This window comes from Symphalangus syndactylus, chromosome 6 (genome assembly GCF_028878055.3).
Source record: "Symphalangus syndactylus isolate Jambi chromosome 6, NHGRI_mSymSyn1-v2.1_pri, whole genome shotgun sequence".
Lineage (NCBI taxonomy): Eukaryota > Metazoa > Chordata > Mammalia > Primates > Hylobatidae > Symphalangus > Symphalangus syndactylus.
Genome location: NC_072428.2, coordinates 49407434 through 49426477, shown reverse-complemented (window position 1 = coordinate 49426477; position 19044 = coordinate 49407434). Strand labels below are relative to the sequence as shown.

The window sequence follows — 19044 nt, the reverse complement described above, 5'->3', positions numbered from 1 at the left end:
AGTCCAGAAATTTGCATGCAATATACTTATAAGTTGTTTGTCACTCCTAAACAGTGTATGCACAAGAAAAGACTCAAGGAAACTCAAAAGAAAGCAGCATATGAAAGGCTAAAAAAAAAAATATATGAGCTGAGCATTTACTAACTGATTGGTACTGGGAGATAGAAGGTAGGGTTTAAGTCTTGTGAGGTAGATCACTCTTTGCTTTCAGCTGAGATCCCACAAAGGTAATAATTTAGGAACAAATGCAAAACTAGATAGAAAAAGCCTAAAAAAGCCTAAAACCAACCATCAATAGGACTGAATTGATCTGCTTATGTTTTTACCCTGTCCAAAGAAAACTGCATCCTCTTAGAAAGAAAAAAATCATCCAGAGCCTCTACAAGGGGACTGTTTAATGAAAAAATTATAAAACATGCTAATGAAAAAGGGTCAAAAATGACTGAAAACCGAGAGAAAAAATGGGCAATTTATCTATAAATGTTTGTGACATCTGTGATATTTGTTTTCCAATCTTTTATGGACAATTTATTTGTCTATGTTTAGATATATTGCCATTATTCATACAAGATTTAGAGGTGATTTAGATATTAGAGTTATAAGTTCAAAATAACTATGATTAATACTTTTAAGAAAAGAGAAAGATTTTTTCATGAGATAACTACAATTCATAAAAAGAAAAATAGACATAAAACTAAAAAAGAAACTGAACTGAAAATGCACTAGGTAGGCTCAATAGCAAAGCACACAAAGCAGAAAAGATAATTTATAAACTGTAGTCTTGTTCAGTAGAAAGTATGGAGACAGAAGCACAGAACAAAAAGGAGGGAAAATAAAGAAACGAGCATAAAAGTTCAACTAAGCAAAAAGGTCTAAATCATGGATAGTCAGATTTCCAGGAGAAAACAATAAAGTAAAAGAGATGCAATATCTGAAAAAAATACTACCTCAGTGAACACCAATTGGATAGCTAAAGCAAACAAGTAAGTAATCACATCAAAATGCTGAGAAAGATACAGAGAATATGTAAAAAGCATCTATGCAGTCACAAAATCAGTGGAAGACGGAAGACAGAGGGATAATACTTTTAAACTGCTGAAAGAAAATACTGGCTGTATAAATTTTTGTATTGAACAAAACTGTCATTCAAAACTACTCTCAAGGACTTCTACTTTTAGCCAAAATTGGATAACAGGAATTGGATTTACCCCTCACCTAAAACAATAAAATAAGAAGCACATAAAATACATGAAACAATGATCCTTCAAGACACAGGCATCAAGCAACAAAGGAAAGTAGTTGCTGAGAGGCTGGAAACACATGAGGTAAACCTTATGAATGTATAACAGAGAAGAGAGATCTGCAGAGAAAGAGAACCCCAAAGATCTAAAAGGGTTCCACTTTGCCTATTCAACAGAGTCAAGCATATACATCTGAAGAAACTGTCCAAGGCTGGGGAAATAGCCATCAGAAAGAATCAAAGGAAGCATCAGAGGTGTTTGGCATGAACATAGCATCCGTAGTAGTTCCTGTTCCCAACATTCAGGCTGGAAAAACTCGTAATTCATGGAATAGTGGGTAGAGGATACAGGAAGGTCTAGTTTCAGTAATGGGGAATACTTGTCCCTATACTGAGCACTGCTTCAGACTCACCTAACAAGTCATACAGCAAAACACAAAAGTACAAAATTATCTCCAAGTGAATTAACTGAATTCTAAAACAGAGCTCAAGAAGATTTATAGGAATACAAAAAATACCCAGTATCCACCAGAGTACAATTCACCATGTCTGGCATTCAATAAAATATTATGAGTTATGTAAAGAGGCAAGGAAATAACGACTTATATAATGAGGAGAAAAATCAGTATAAATCAGCCCAGAACTGACTCAAATGTTACAATTAACAGAGAAAAATATTAAAAGTTATAATCTTATTGCATAAGTTTAAAAAGTTAAGTAGAGACATGAAAGCTATAAATAAAAGACATTAAACTGCTAGGGATGAAAACTAAAATATCTGAGGTAAAAAATATGCTGAATGGGATTCACAGCAGGTTAAATATTACAGATGAAAGATTAGTGAGTTTGATGAATAGCCATAGAAATTATGCAAAATAAAAGAAAAATGAATACAAAATATGAGAAGAAAATCAGTGGGCTATGGGACAGCTTCACACTGTGTAACATGAAGGTAGTTGTCATCACCAAGGCAGAGGAGAGGACAGAAAAAAAAATTGAAGAAATAATGGCCGAAAATTTTCCAAACTTAATTAAAACTATAAACCACAGATCAAGAAACTCAGTAAATGCTAAGCACAAAAAAAGAAGACACATAACTAAAGGCTCGTAATTATCAAATTGCTCAAAAACCAATGATAAAGAGAAAACATCAAAAGTGGCCAGTGGGAGGGAGGCGAGGCATTCTATGTATAGAGGTATACAGATAAGAATAACATCAAATTTCTCATGAAAAACAATACAGGTAAATGAAAATGAAGCAAGACTTTTATGGTATTCAAAAGAATAACAATTTTTCAACCTGAAATTCTACACTTGGAAAAATATCATTCAGAAAGAAAGGCAAATAAAGATGTCTTCAGGCATACAAGATCTCAAAGATTTATCACCAGCAGAACCCACACCATGAGAAATATTAAAGAATGTCCTGTTGGCAGAAAGAAAAATGATACACAGGCCAGGTGCGGTGGCTCACGCCTGTAAATCCCAGCACTTTGGGAGGCTAAGGTGGGTGGATCATTTGAGGTCAGGAGTTCAAGACCAGCCTGTCCAACATGGCGAAACCCCATCTCTACTAAAAATACAAAAATTAGCTGGGCATAGTGGCGTACACTTGTAATCCCAGCTACTCCGGAGGCTGAGGCAGAAGAATTGCTTGAACCTGGAAGGCGGAGGTTGCAGTGAGACAAGATCGTGCCATTGCAGTCCAGCCTGGGCAACAGAGGGAGATTCTCTCTCTCAAAAAAAAAAAAAAAAAAAAAAAAGACACCATAGGAAAATCTGGTATTTAAAGAAATGGAGACCATAAAAATAGTAGTAATATAAGTAAATATATTTAAAAATTTACTTAGTATCCAAATTTTTTTTTACCAGAAACATTATTTAATGATAAAAGAGTCAATTTACCAGGAAGATATGACAATTATAAGAGAGAAATAGAAAACAACACAACAATAGTAGGAGATTTCAATATCCCACTACATCTATACACACACACACACACACACACACACATTAAGTTCTGGGATACATGTACAGAACATTCAGGTTTGTTACATAGGTATACACGTGCCATGGTGGTTTGCTGCGGCCATCAACCAGTCATCTACATTAGGTATTTCTCCTAATGCTATCCTTCCCCTAGCCCTTCCCCCGACAGGCCCCGGTGGGTGACGTTCCCCTCCCTGTGTCCATGTGTTCTCATTGTCCAACTCCCACTTATGAGTGAGAACATGCGGTGCTTGGTTTTCTGTTGCTGTGATAGTTTGCTGGGAATGATGGTTTCCAGCTTCATCCATGTCCCTGCAAAGGACATGAACTCATCCTTTTTTACGGCTGCATAGTATTCTATGGTGTATATATGCCACATTTTCTTAATCCAGTCTATCACTGATGGGCATTTGGGTTGGTTCCAAGTCTTTGCTATTGTGAATAGTGCTGCAATAAACGTATGTGGGCATATGTCTTTATAGTAGAATGATTTATAATCCTTTGAGTATATACCTAGTAATGGTATTTCTGGGTCAAATGGTATTTCTGGTTCTAGATCCTTGAGGAATTGCCACACTGTCTTCCACAATGGTTGAACACAATGGTTGAATGAGTGAATTTACACTCCCACCAACAGTGTAAAAACATTCCTATTTCTCCACAGTCTTGACAGCATCTGTTGTTTCCTGACTTTTTAATAATCACCATTATAACTGGTGTGAGATGGTATCTCATTATGGTTTTGATTTGCATTTCTCTAATGACCAGTGATGATGAGCTTTTTTTTTTTCATATGTTTGTTGGCCGCATCAATGTCTTCTTTTGAGAAGTGTCTGTTCATATCCTTCACCCACTTTTTGATGGGGTTGTTTGCTTTTTCTTGAAAATTTGTTTAAGGTCCTTGTAGATTCTGGATATTAGATCTTTGTCAGATGGATAGATTGCAAAAATTTTCTCCCATTCTATAGGTTGCGGAACAGACACTTTTCAAAAGAAGACATACAAGTGGCAAATAAGCATATGAAAAAATGCTCAACATCACTAATCATTAGAGAAATGCAAATCAAAACCACAATGAGGTACCATCTCACACCAGTCAAAATGGCTACTATTAAAAAGTCAAAACAACAACAACACCAACAACAAAACAGATGCTGGCAAAGTTGTAGAGAAAAGGGAACACTTTTCTGGTGGGAATGTAAATTAGTTCAGCCACTGTAGAAAGCAGTTTGGTGATTTCTTGAATAACTTAAAACAGAACTACCATTCGACCCAACAATGCTATTACTGGGTATATACCCAGAGGAATATAAATCACTCTACCATAAAGACACGTGCATGGTTATGTTCATTGCAGCACTATTCGCACAGCAAAGGCATGGAATCAACCTAAATGCCCATCAATAGCAGGAAATGTGGTACATATACACCATGGAATACTATACAGCCATGAAAAAGACCAAGATCATGTCTTTTGCAGCAACGTAGATGGAGCTAGAAGCTATTATCCTATCTTAACACAGGAACAGAAAACCAAATACTGTGTGTTCTCACTTATAAGTTGGAGGTAAATATTGAGTACACATGGGTACAAATAATAGAACAACAGATATTGTGGCCTACTGGAGGGTTGAGGGTAAGAGAAGGGTGAATATAAAAAAACCTGCCTATCAAGTACTATGCTTATTACCTGGGTGATGAAATAATCTGTACACTAAACCCTCGTGACACGCAATTTACCTATATAATAAACCTGCACGTGTACCCCTGAAACTAAAAGTTAAAAAAAAAACCACAGAATCATCAAGAACTCAAATTTTACAGGTAAGAAGTTTTAGGTTGCCACACCTGTTAAAAAAAACTCCAGCGAGCTGAGCTTAAGGCAGAAAATAAGAAATCCATGAAAGGGTAGTGAAAGAACAAGCTATAATTATCAATTTATGTCTGGGGCAGGACTAGGAGCTACAATAGCTATGTTTTCTGCTAATTATTTGCTTTTTTTGCTCTTCCTCTTTCAACTTTCTTATATAAATAATCATGACAGGAGCTATTCTTTTATGTATCAAGTAGAAGTGTGAGCTACTTGATATCATGCTGCTATGATAAAGTTCTTAATGGAACTTTATGTGTTCCCTGTATTAGGAATATGAATTAATCACTGAAAGAAGATGTGGATGCTGAGGGCAAAAGGTGTGTACTTCACCAGTTGACCTTTCCAGATCTACCTTCTATCCTTTTTCAGCTTGCTATGTGCTGCAGAATGTTTGATGTCTTTTATGGATTATACCAAAAGGGTCCTTGTTCCCTGGCTTCTAATTGGAATACAATAGCAGGGGATCGGAAAGTGGGTGGAAAATGGGCTTGAGAAATATTTCTTCCCATGGCTTCCTTGCCTTCATATAGCCTAAGTCCACAGTTACTTTCTTGTGCCCTTAGCATATTTCTACCCTCTCCAGGTTCTAGTTCCCTCCTCTTGGTCATTCAGGCTTAGCATTAATTACAGCTTCTCACTCTTGCTATATGTCACTATTCTTGGAGTATGTCACTATTTCTTGCTGGTTTCCACAACTTCTATGTTCATCTTTATGAAGATGTATCCTGATAAATATGATACTTATGTTTCTAAAAGAGTGTGAGAAGGAGAGCAGAGCTCATATATTCTGCTTCATTGTACCCATGCTCTTCATTACCCACGTTAAGCACACATACAGGTGCACGTGCCAACACATACGTAGCACCTAGCTCATAGTAAGTGATTCAGTAATGTCTGTTTATTTATTGATCATTTGATGATGCAGAGAGATTCAGAAGTACCAAAAGATAAAGGACTTGGAGTAAGATCTGAAATAGATAGTTGATAATACACAGCATTATTAAAAAGATAGATTTTACAAGGCTTATAAAATGTGTGTGTTTCTCGGGGGATTTCTCAACCCTTAGGTGTCAAAGGACCAACCAGAAGGAAGCATATCCTCCTTCCGATTGCTCCATGAATTATTGTCCTTCTCCTTCTATGAAAGAAACGCAGGATGAAGGATAGAGGGTGTGTCTACGGATAAGGCCCAAGAATAAGAATCTTACCATATTTTTTATTAATTTTAAATTTACAATTGACATAATTATACATAGTTTGGGAATACAGTGTGATGTTTCAATGCATGGAAACATTGTATAATAATCAAATCAGGGTAATTACCATATCCATCACTTTAAGTCTTACCATATTTTAGATTCACAAAGAAGAGGGCTACCCAGCAAATCTTTAATAATATAATTTTATTTTATCCAATATATCAAAATACTATTTTATTGTCATGTCATCCACATAAAATTACTAATGACATGGTTTATATTCTATTTTCATATAGGTGTGAAAATCTGAAATCTAATGTGCATTTTTTTCTTCTTTTCAACTTTTACTTTAAAATCGAGGGTGCACACGCAGGTTTGTTACAGAGGTATATCACGTGATGCTGAGATTTGGAGTACAAATGGATCCATAACCCAGGTAGTGAGTAGGTAATAGGTAGTTTTTTAAACCCTTCCCCCTCCCTCCCATAATCTAGTAGTCCCCAATGTCTATTGTTCCCACCTTTGTCTTCATATGTACCCAACGTTTAGTTCCTACTTATGAGTGAGAACATGAAGTATTTGGTTTTCTGTTTTTGTGCTAGTTCACTCAGGATAATGGTTTCAAGCTGCATCTATGTTTCTACAAATGACATGATTTCATTCTATTTTATGGCTGCATAGTATTCCATGGTGTATATGTACTTTTGTTTTCAGAGCAGGAGGGAAAGTTTATTAAAAAGCTTTAGAACAGTAAGGAAGGAAAAGCAAAGGAGAAAAAAGAAGCAAAGTACAACTTGGAAGGGAGCCAAGCAGGTGACTTGAGAAACCAAGTGTGCCAATGTACATTTTAAAAAATCCAATCCACCTGGGTTGATTCCATGTCTTCCCAGCAAGTCTTTGAAGTAGGAAGCCAAAAGGTTCTCTGAGCTCACTGTCAGTGTGAGATTCCAAGCCTGCATGGGAAATTCCTTGTGGCTACTTTCCTCAGAGCTCCCTTCACATCCTTGTTTCTCAGGCTATATATGAGGGGATTAAGCATGGGAGTCACCATTGCATAGAAAACAGACACCAATTTTTCCTGCTGTTTGGAAGACTTGGGTGTCATGTAAGTGATAATTGCTGATCCATAAAAAATTATGACCACCATGAGGTGGGAGCCACAGGTAGAAAATGCCTTGAGACTCCCCACAGTTGACTTCATCTTGACCACAGTTACTATGATGTGGCCATAGGATATCAGAATCAGAAAAACAGGTATGAGGAGAATCATAATCCCCATAAGAAAAATGGCCATCTCTGACACGTGGGTGTCTGTGGATGCCAAGATCAATAGTGCAGGGGCCTCACAAAAGAAATGAGCAATGCTGTTACTGCCTCGGTAGGGTAGCCTCAGTGTGAAGGTGGTGTCTACCACAGACACCAGAATGCCACTGGTCCATGATCCTGTTGCCAGCTGGACACACACTTTCCAGGTCATGATGCTAGGGTAATGCAGAGGATTGCAGATTGCAACATAACGATCATAGGACATCACTGCAAGAAGGGCACACTGTGTACACCCAAAAATGAGGAAAAAGAGAAGTTGAGCTGTGCAACGTGTGAATGAAATGACCTTCTTCCTGGAAAGCAGGTGGACTAGTGCCTGAGGAACTATGTTGGTAGAGAAACAGAGGTCAGCCAGAGACAAGTTGCAGAGAAAAAAATACATAGGTGTGTGAAGTCGGGAGTCAACATGAACAAGGGACATTAGAAGCAGATTTCCAAGCACAGTGACCAGGTAGACACCCAAGAATAAGATAAATAGCAGCTGCTGGGTGTGTGGCCCATCAGAGAGTCCCAGAAGGAGGAATTCTGTCACTTGTGTCTGATTTATCTGTCTCATAGTTCGTTGTCCTTTTCAGTAAGAAGTCACTATGTGCTAACCATAGACATGCATACCTATAAAATTATATAATTCAGAAGTGCAGGCTTAGGAACTGCCCCAATTGCTACTGAAAATTTCAAGAACCCCCTTCATAAGATGATCATGTTTCTTTCATTGGAACATTTTCAGTGTTGTAAAACAAACTTTAAAAGATGTTGCATTCATTGCTGGTGTCATCTGGCAAGAATAGAGTAGATTTTTAAAATAATTTTTCTCCGAATACCACACTTTTAATAATACAATATTAAATGCAGACTGAATTCATCCATAAAGTCCTGCCATTTAATTTCTGTTTGTTCTTAACTAAAACCCCTGAGTCTTAAGTGCTCTTGTCACATCTCCTCTTCCCCACTTATGATTATGTAGCTTTCTGTTGTATTTTCCCGAAAGGACAGACACGAAGGTATAAGAAATCGGAAAGAGCCAAAGTACTGGTATGTTTTATTTAAGAAACTAACCTGTCTTATAGGAGCTGGGAAACCAAAGAGTAACTCAGGATACCCTTGGGAATCCTATCTGAAGCCTCAGCTTGAGTTCTGTTCAGTCTCAACTGTGAATGAACTTCCAACATAACAGACACATCATCAAAACAGAATTTTCATTTTAAGCCACCAGCGTGGCTAGTTTCATACTCAGCCCAAACAGTACTACTCTCCAGCTCTCTCTGCTAAAAATTATATGCATTAGCTGTCCACTCCCCCCGCAAAAGTAAAAGTTCCTTTGAAAATAGTTTCCATGTCTTTTTCACCTCTGTGTCCTTTATAAGACATAGCAAAGAACTTCATTTCATAAATGACCATTAATTCATTAAACAAATAACAATTTGATCACATAATTAAGCAGAGTTGTTTAGAAGGTTTGCCAATATCCCTAGAGAGATTTAAAATAATTTGGAAATAATAATCCAATTTTGTGGAGCTGTTCCAAAAAGAAGGGAAACAAATTTACTTTAAAGTGTAAAGTTTAAGATACTATACACGGGTTGGGCTATCAATCCTTTAACTGTCTGGTGAAAGTATCTCAGAATAATGTTTTAAATACATCAAATAAAGTGTATAGGATTACCAAGGAAACAAGTTATATCAAAATACAGTTATCAAAATAATTTTAGAAAACAGATTTGTAAACAGCAATATATGTGCCTCTTTATCAATACACTAAAATTTTGAAATGTAGTGGTGGGTCCAATAACCATCTTCATTTCAAAATAATGATGAGCTTAAATATTTGGAGATCTCTTTAACAACTGCAATACAATATAAAAATTCTTATAATTACTACTGCTGACAAAGTCATAAATACTTCTAATATTGGTGTGGGTTGGTTACTTGCATTCAAATTGGAAGGAAACATCAACTTTCAGTTAGGGGAAAATAAAAATAAAGACGTAACATTTTACTCCAAGTTGCAGAACTCACTTGGGTTACAGGAATCCCCAGGAGATTTCTTAAAAAAAAAAAAAAAAAGACATAATTACACCCTACATAATCTAGTAACAGAGTCTCAGCATCTGGATTGGTCTGTGAATCAAAGAAATGAAAGATTTCAATTCCTAATCGGTCTTCAGACTAAAGTTGGAATTTGGCATTGGGAGGAAGGTCCCTTTGCACTTCTACTTAAGTGTTTCGTGCTTCAGATTTTTAGCATTGCTCCTCGCTCACTTTGTAGGCAGAAGGCCTTAAGCAAACAGCTTAGTCCAACATGCATCACCTGTATGACAAAATCCAATTTATAACCCTTCCACCTTTGCCCACTACTGGTTAGCCATGGACTCTACACTCCTTTCCTCACTTCCTGGGATTTCTCCTACAACATCTTTTCTCCAGGCAGGAATTTAGTTGTCCTGGGCCAAAGTTACCACTAACAACCAATCTGGGAAAAGTTTGACCTAATTTCTTTTCTCTTCTCCACTTTTATTTTAACCACCAGAGGAAGGAGCCTGAAAACAATTTCACCTTACTGTTTTACTTTACAATGTACTGATTAATTATTTAAAAGCTTCTTTTTTAACTCAAAATACACATTTTCTTTATTCTTTATGTTATTCTCCTCTTTTACACATCTAGGAAAATCTGTCAAAACAAAAACAGTCTCATATCAAATCATATAAATGTAATGGTTACACAATATTACCGTTATATCAGGTAAATGGAGGTGTGGATGTTGATTCAATAGTAAAATAAAAACCAGTGCCACCAAACTCTAAAATCTTTGAAAGGATGAAAGCCTCTTACCTAATCCCTAAAAGGAACTCTATATTCCTTCTCAGTTTTGAAGATATGTTACTTAATTTTAACATTTTGTTTGCTTAATTGTATTTTAAATATACACCAAATATATATTTTTCAGAACAAAAGAAAAAAGTTAATAAATTGGACATCATCAAAATTAAAAATGTTTGTGTTTCAAAAGACACCATTAAGGAAGTGAAAAGACAACCCACAGAGTGGGAGAAAATTTGTGCAAATTATATATCTGACAAGGGACTTATATTTAGAATATATAAGAAACATAACTTGGTAATAAAAAAGCCAATAATATAATTAATAACTGGGCAAAGAATCTAAATAGACATTGTTTCCAGAAGAGGTATGCAAATGGCCAGGAGGCACATGAAAATATGCTGAATGTCATTAGCCATAAAGGAAATGCAAACCAAAACCACAATAGCATACAACTTTACACCTACTAGGATGGCTAGCAGGTTACCACATGAATCAGCCATCCCACCAGTAGGTATATACTGAAGAGAACTGAAAGCATATGTTGCACACAAAAACTTATACATGAATGTCTATGGCATAATATTATTCATAATAGTCAAAAAGTGCAGTGATCCAAAGACAAAAAGTGAAATGTCTTTGAATGTATAAAGAAAAGGTGATATATCAGCTGGGTGTGGTGGCTCACGCCTGTAATCTCAGTACATTGAGAGACTGAGGCAGGCGTATCACTTAAGGTCAGGAGTTAGAGGCCAGCCTGGCCAATATGGTGAAACCCTGTCTCTACTAAAAATACAAAAATTAGCTGGGCATCATGGCACATGCCTATAGTCCCACCTAGTTGGGAGGCTGAGGCAGGAGAATCGTTTGAACGGGGTAGGCAGAGGTTGCAGTGAGCTGAGGTCACTCCACTGCACTTCAGTCCATGTGACAGAGAGAGACCCCATCTCAAAAAAAAAAAGAAAAGGGTGATATATCCATATAAAGGATTGAACATGGTACAACATGAATAAACCTTAAAAACATTATATTAAGTGAAAAAAGTAGTCACAAAGGATGACATATTGCATGATTCCATTTATATTAAATGTCAAGAACAGGCAAATCTATAGAGAAAGAAAGTAGATTGGTTGTTGCCTAGGGCTGGGGTTATAGGAGGACTGGATGATGATGACTAAGGAATGTATGATTTCTTTTTGGAGTAACGAAAAACTTCTAAAATTGATTGTGGTGATGGTTGCACAACTTTGTGAATATTCTAAAAGCCACTGAATTATACACTTTAAATGGTAAGTTGTGTGGTGTGTCCAACATGCATCACCCAAATGTATGGTAATACTAAGTCTCTTTCCAAACACCCTCAAGTCCAATACCCTTTCCATTAGTAACCATAGATCACAGGTTGGTATACATCTTTCCAGATGTCTATTAATTCAAATATGCATGTGTGTATGTACATGAGTATGCACACTTTTGTAATTAACATATGATTTAATGACTTAATTTTCCCAACAATTGCTATTATCTTGGAGACACCTCTTGACCAATATATATAGCCATACCTGTCTTGCTATTGATTTCATTATATTCCACACTACAGTTAAACCAAAACTTAGTTAACTATTCTCTTATTGTTGAACATTAATATTGGGGCCAATTTATGCTACCACAAACAATTATGTTATGAACATTCCTATACATATATTGTTTTTCACTGTTACCAATATATCTGTAAGGTAAACTACAAACATTCGAATTGCTAGATATGAGCTTTATCCAAGACGGAAGATATAAGGGTAGGCATCTCTTTACTTTTGATAGATGCTGCCAATATCTAAAAACTGCAATGCCTAGCAGTTATAGAAGTGCCTACCTTTATTTCAAGGGAAATCAACTCATTCAATAACTGATAAATAAAACATAATTATGAATAATTACATCTCTGCTTGATGATTACTTATGGCCCCACACTGAATATAGATAAATTCCACCCTCCCTTATCCATCTGTAGGCAACCTTACCAGCCTTATCCCATACCAACTAACTAGAACACACTGCATTTTTACACCCCACTGTTTTTTGCTCAGCATAGTCCCTCTACTCAGAGACATGCCCACTAAATCAAGGTATCATTACTTTCCTTGGGCACTCATCATTATCTTATTTTTTGAGCAAATACTGTGTACCAAGCATATGCTAAAGACTGGGGATACAGACTGAAAACCCAGTTCCTAACACTAAAGAACTCCAGAGGGGAGGGGCCAAATTGTTTCATCCCCAGTGCCTACAGTGGTCCTTGGAATATCCATACATTCACAGCCAATATTGGTTTAAGGAATCTATATAATCTATCATATAAAACTAATAGAGAATTGCTTCTAAAGAGAAAAATAGTGTATTATCAAAACAGCTGATATAAAAATAAATTTTAAGAATACAGGTAATTTAAACATTGCTACATTTTGAATTGCTGTCCATCTGGTGGAAGGTGCTACCTGGTTAGTTCTTAGAGGCTCTGGGATTTGGTTCAGCTCAGGATCTTTAGACTCAGTCCTCTTTCTGCCACAATTTTCACTCTTCTTAGAGTAGAATTTTATTTTTTTAGAATTTGATTACAACTGTATCAATAATGTGTCTAAATCTCAAGGAAAATTAAATGATAGACAATCTTTCTCAGTTTTGACAAAAGAAGATACTGAGCACAAAACTAAGCATCTTTCACAAAATTTAAAGTGATGACTACAGTCAGTAGTTAATTTAATGAAAGTGAAGCTACAGGATATTGCTATGATTTCTATCCCTTCTTCATCTGGCTAATAACCATAGCCAGATGAATTTTTTAAGATTCTGTGTAGGAAAAATATACTCCAGAAACAATTCCACAAACCTTCCCTATTCCTACCTCCAATACACATGGACATATACACACCAATATACACATTCACAAACAACTAGTCTATCTTAGATGCACAAGTATACCTACAGCATCTTGTACTTACCTCGATCACAGCTCTTAACAAATTATATTAAAATTATTTTTCTTTCTCTGTGACTGTAAGATAGTCAAGGGTAGAGATCACATCTGAATCATCTTTATTCACAGAAAATAAGAGCAGTCATGGTACATTATAAGTGTCCAACACATGTTTCTTGAACTGATTTGACCTGAGCCAAAGTAGCAAGAGACAGAGAGGGGAATGTAAGGAAGAGATGAGTGTGATTTATGACTTGTCAGAGGCTAGGAGTTCTCACTGACCCTGGGATTATGCACTGGAAGGCAGCACCCCAAACTCTCCTTATTTTTCCTTACAAATGTTATTCTCGCATGCAAATGTAGAGGACAAAATGTTCCTCCAGGTGACGTTGAATCTGCTCCCAGGGTCAAGAAGCTCCTATAAGAAAATCATGTTCACTGTCAACCTTTCTGCCATTTCACTTTACTTTTTTTTCTAGATTTAACATAAATTTGTGAGTTCATTTCTATAAAAATAAAATATGTCACTGGATATGGAAAAGGAAGTCAGGGTCACAGAAACATGCACTATCTAACCTGATGTGAATTTAAGAAGAAGAGACTGAGCAAACCCATAAAGAACCAAGAGAAAACTACTAAATTTCTCTTCTAATTCCAAGATCCTTCACACTTAAAATCCTCTATTCCTTATCATCCATACCTATTTACTTTCTTCCAAATCAAGTTCAACAATGCAAGAGAACACTACTCAAACGAACAATACTGACTCCACGAGAGTTCTGCCTATATCTACATAAGGTGAGCGTCAGGATTCTTCTTCTCAGGTAATTTTGCATTGTAATTGTGGTTTGATAAGGTAGATCCACTGTGGAATAAAACCTTGGCTAAATCTATTACAGAAGATTTAGCTGCTCTATGAATCAGATTATTTGGACAAAATTAGTTGAATTTTAAAAACCAAATCTATGACAATGTTAAAACCAATTTACTCCCAATATATCTCTGGTTATCCCTTCTTTGTTCATCTTATGCCTTATCTTCCCCCACCCTCTAATAATCTTACCAATATTTTGTCCTATGATGGAGAAAGATCAAACTGGCATGGAAAGCCAATAAAGACACTCCACTACTGATGGGAAAGTGCTTCAGGTGCACTGGCGGCAGCATGGGCAGAACATGGACAGCAGGGATATTTTCATAAAGGCAAAGGGCTCAGTAGAATCTCCAAAGTCAAGAACAAAGCAGGAAGGAGAATCCCCACATCTCCCATGCCCTTCTGCTCCATCCAAAGGTCTTATCATGGACTTCACGGTATATTGTGCAACAATAGTTCAATTTAAATGAGGTGAACAGCAGGGATACTAGAAGCAGTCTCTGGAGCAGGTGAAGTGCTCAGGAGAATCCTGAATCATTAGGGGGGATCTTGAGCTGTGCTTCCTCTCAGAAGGTTCCCAAATGGTTATAAGGAGGGCAGAAAATAACATGCAGTTAGCAGTCACATCTCTGTTTACAGGTCCCATCATGAATTCTTACATGTCTTCTCTTTGGGGAAGCATTGTATTGTTGCAATTAAGTATTTGGTTTCTGAAGGAAAAAATACTAGGTTGCAACTTAAGTCTACTCCATACACTGTATAATTTCGAGAAAGTTCGTCATTTGTAGAGTATAAATGTGATGTGACCTAGATAATAATAATTAGATGAATGTGATTAACATAACGTATTCATGTAGTAAGAACTCAATAAATACTCTCTCTGATTATTATAACCACGGCTAGGGCATTGAGATTATAAATAGGTATCTGAGTTTTGGCATTGTTCAGGAAATCTATTACACATAAATTAATCCTAAATTGCCCAGAAAGATGAGAGGCTGAAAAACCTTCAAGTACTCTGATTAGCTTTTTAAAATTCCTCCAAAGAGTACTTGAAGCCGTGCTGGGCATGAGTGGAGGGAGTGGAGATCAGGGTCTGAAAAGAAGAGAGCCTCTGGCGCAAACCCCACTCTTTCAATTGCAACTCCTGAATGACTATCCTAAGACAAAAAGCCAACTGAACATGGACCAGCTCTCACAAAACACGACTGAATAGGATAGTCTATCAGGCCAAGTTTGTCAATGGATGGTTAAAAACTTCATATCTTTACTGATTTTTCCATCAGTTTGTTTTTAAAGTTACAAAGGAAAGTTCATCAAAATACATGTGTAAATTTTATATTTGGTAAACTTTTGTTATTTTATAATTTTGTATTTAAAAATAATTTCAAATTTTCAAAAAAGTTAAAATTGTACAAAACTCTCATACCTCTCTTACTCATATTCTCCAATTATTATTTTGTCACATTTTATCATTTGTCTGTATTTATAAACATATTATTTTAAGAACTTGACAGTGAGCTATAGGTGTGATGCCCAGAATATAATGAACTAGTAAAAATGAATAAGAAAAGTTGGAAATTTCCAGTTTTTTCGAATGGGCAGAAGACTTGAACAAGCACTTTCAATATAGGAGATAAAAATAACTAATAAGCATATGAAAAGGTGCACAACATAATTATCCCCCAGGGCATATAAACAAAAACCATAGTGAAATGCCACCAATCCTCATCAAAAAGGATAAAATGACTGAGGATGTGGAGCAATTTACATTGCTTATGGGAGCATAAATTCAGAGTCAATTTTAAAGTTCCATTTGGAAGTATCTTTGAATACAGAGCTAAACATGCCTTCCCTATGACTCAGTAATTCCACTCCTGAGCACATAGCTAATAGAGATGAGTGTTTATATCCACCAAAAATGTATACAAAGATGTTTATAACAGCTTTATTCATAATATCTCACACTGGAAACTATAAATTTATATGGGCAATAGAAAAGATTAATTTTGGTACAGTCATGCAGTGGAATACTATCAAATAATTTAAAATAGATAAACTACTGCTACAAATAACCATATAGATCAATCTCAAACAGTGATGTTTTAGTAAACAAAGCCAGGCGGCACTGTTGCAAAAAATAAAAGACTAATAAACAAATAGAGGAGAATGAAGACCTCATAGATAGACCCATGTGGAAATCGAATATACAATGATGTTAAGTCCAAAAATCATCAAGGAAGGGAAAATAGTTTATTAAATAATGTTAGTAAAGTGGGTTTACTACACAGAGAAAAATAAAGCTGGATTCCTACCTAACATGAAAGAAGAAGGTAAACTCTAAATGAATTAAATATCTAAAAGTTACAAGAGAACAATGGCACAATTGAATAAAACATAGAACATCTTTCTGACCTAGAGTGAGGAGCTTCTAAAGCACAAACCATAATAATAATTTTGATAAATTTGATTTCATAAAAATCTGGTAATTGTCTTCAACGAAGGACATCATAGACAAAACTAAAAGACAGATGAGAGAATCGACGAGATATTTGCACTGTTTAAAACCAAAAAGAAACAAAAATCTAATATCAGGAATTTACAATAAACTTCTAAAAACCAATAAAAGAGGAAGAAACCTCCAAAAGAAAAACAGAGCAGAGGTAATAAAAAGGGAATTTATTAAAAAGTAACTTCATTGGGCTACAAGAATATAAAGCAATACTCAAATTCATCAGTAATCAAAGGTATGCAAATTAGAGCAACAAAGATATATCTAATAGGCCTGCAGATATTCAGAAGTCAGATACTGTAAAGTGTTGACAAAAAAGTAGAATATAACACTCATTTACTTGGGAAAGATGTAGAGAAGTGTAGCCACCCTGGAAAGGAATCTGGCAATTATTTGGTCCCTTTATACTTGCTTATTCTGTTATAGTCACTACTGTTAAAGATAGAGCCAAAAACATTGTGTTGCAGACATATGTGGTACACTCCTGAAATGTTTGTTGTTCTGTTGCTTGTATTGGTGAGGTGTTGTGTAATTTGGATATTACTTTACTCACCGGGAGAGAAAATGAATGAAAGTGTGACAGATGTATACCAAAGAAGATCCCACAGCAGTTAGAAAGAGATTAGATACACACATGCAACTTGAATGATCTTAAAGACAGAGGTGGGTGGAAAAGGGAGAAACAAAGAGGCATATAGCAAAATATCATTTATGTAAATTAAGAATACAGTCACAAAAATGTCATTTTTCAAAAACAAAAGTATTGCTTACCTTAGAATGGTTACAGGGTCAGTAGGAATCAAGTTTGGGTATAAATTAAGCAAAAAAAAAAAAAAACTGTAAATAAATAAATAACAAGAGAGGGGCTTTGAAATGACTTTGAATGCATAGCAATGTGTCATATACTGAGGAATATTATTCACTCATTCCTCTGCATCTGATAAACAAATAACAACAACAAATAATAACAACAACAACAAAAAAGAAATTAAGATTGCATGGTATTTGTATGGAAATATAACGTCAGAAAAGGAACAGACTACAGGAAACAAAAATAGACTGAATCCAGCAGAAGTTTAGTATCTTGTATAAAACAGATTTAAAATCACTGAGACATTTTCCCATAAGTGGTACTAACAGAGCATTTTCGGAAAACATCTAAGGTGGATTTCTATCTTACTGATTACATCAAAACAAATTTTAGATGTATAAAGAGGTAAATGAAGCCATATATGTAAGTAACCTAGGAAAATCTTAGAAGAAAAAATGGGTGGTTTTTAAACAGCATAACTTTTAAAAACAGCAGCCTTTCAAATATTAACAAAAAATCAGAAGGGTAAAGACTTCTTGATTTGCTTAGATTAAATTATAAAATACACATGTGATGCAAAAATACATACAGAAAGTCATCTGGAAAAACACAAAGCAACTTATTTCCAAGGTAAAATCAAAGAGCTATTTTTTTCATGTTATTCAAGGATTTTTCAAAGCAGTAAAAGAAAGTTGAACAGCCCAATTTTAAAAAAAATAAACAAAGAAAATTACCAGTCACTTCACAGAAAACAGAAATGAAAATGACCAATAAACATAGAATATTATATGCATCCTCAAGTATAAAGTATCACATAATTTAACAATGAGATACCATTTTTACATAAAAGGTTAGTGAAATTAAAGAGTTTGAAGACATCAAATGTTAGTAAAGATAAAACTAAATAGAAACTGTCTTTGATGGGAGTGTAAATAAATGCAACCTTTTAATAGGGAAGTTGGCCATATCTATTGATATTTAAAAGAAATATATCTTTAGACCAGAAATCAAGCCTCAAGAAACTTTTCCTTCATGTATATCTGACCAGGGCACAAGCATGCATTTTTAAAGACGTTCACTGTGGCACTGTTTTAATGTCTAAAGATTTAAAATAACCTTCATTAGTCCATTTACATTGCTATAAAAGAATACCTGAGGCTGGGTAATTTATAAAGAAAATAAATTTGTTTTGGCTCACAGTTCTGCAGGCTGTACAGGAAGCATGTCACCAGCATCTATCTGCTCCTGGTGAGGGCCTCAGAAAGCTTCCACTAAAGGCAGGAGAGGGAGAAAGCATGTCATAAAGTGAGACAAGGAGCAAGAGAGAGTGGGGAGGCAACGTCAACTCAGAGTTAGAACTCACTCATTATGCGGAGGAGGGCACCAAGCTATTCATGAGGAATCAGCCTCCACGACTCAAACATCT

At 35.6% G+C, this 19044-nt stretch overlaps 2 protein-coding genes across 5 annotated transcripts in view; both read right to left on the bottom strand.

The window, feature by feature from the left end:
- LOC129483902 (olfactory receptor 2AG2) overlaps positions 1-19044 on the bottom strand; it is a 157375-nt gene that overhangs the window by 121530 nt on the left and 16801 nt on the right. The window contains exon 2 of the mRNA XM_063641162.1: positions 18817-18889. The gene's annotated coding sequence lies outside the window, so the exon portion shown is untranslated. The remainder of the gene's footprint in view (positions 1-18816; positions 18890-19044) is intronic.
- Positions 3281-19044, bottom strand: part of OR2D2 (olfactory receptor family 2 subfamily D member 2) — a 35153-nt gene continuing 19389 nt past the window's right edge. For 2 of the 4 annotated variants that reach the window (XM_063641165.1, XM_063641167.1), the window contains exons 3-5: positions 18817-18889; positions 14485-15102; positions 3281-13839 (exon numbers count right to left, since the gene is read on the bottom strand). In XM_063641165.1, the coding sequence (XP_063497235.1) occupies positions 7236-8183 (948 nt within the window). In that variant the 5' untranslated portion in view covers positions 8184-13839; positions 14485-15102; positions 18817-18889 and the 3' untranslated portion in view covers positions 3281-7235. Of the gene's footprint in view, positions 15103-18816; positions 18890-19044 lie in introns of all 4 variants that reach the window. The other 2 variants (XM_063641164.1, XM_063641166.1) reach the window with 1 other exon arrangement.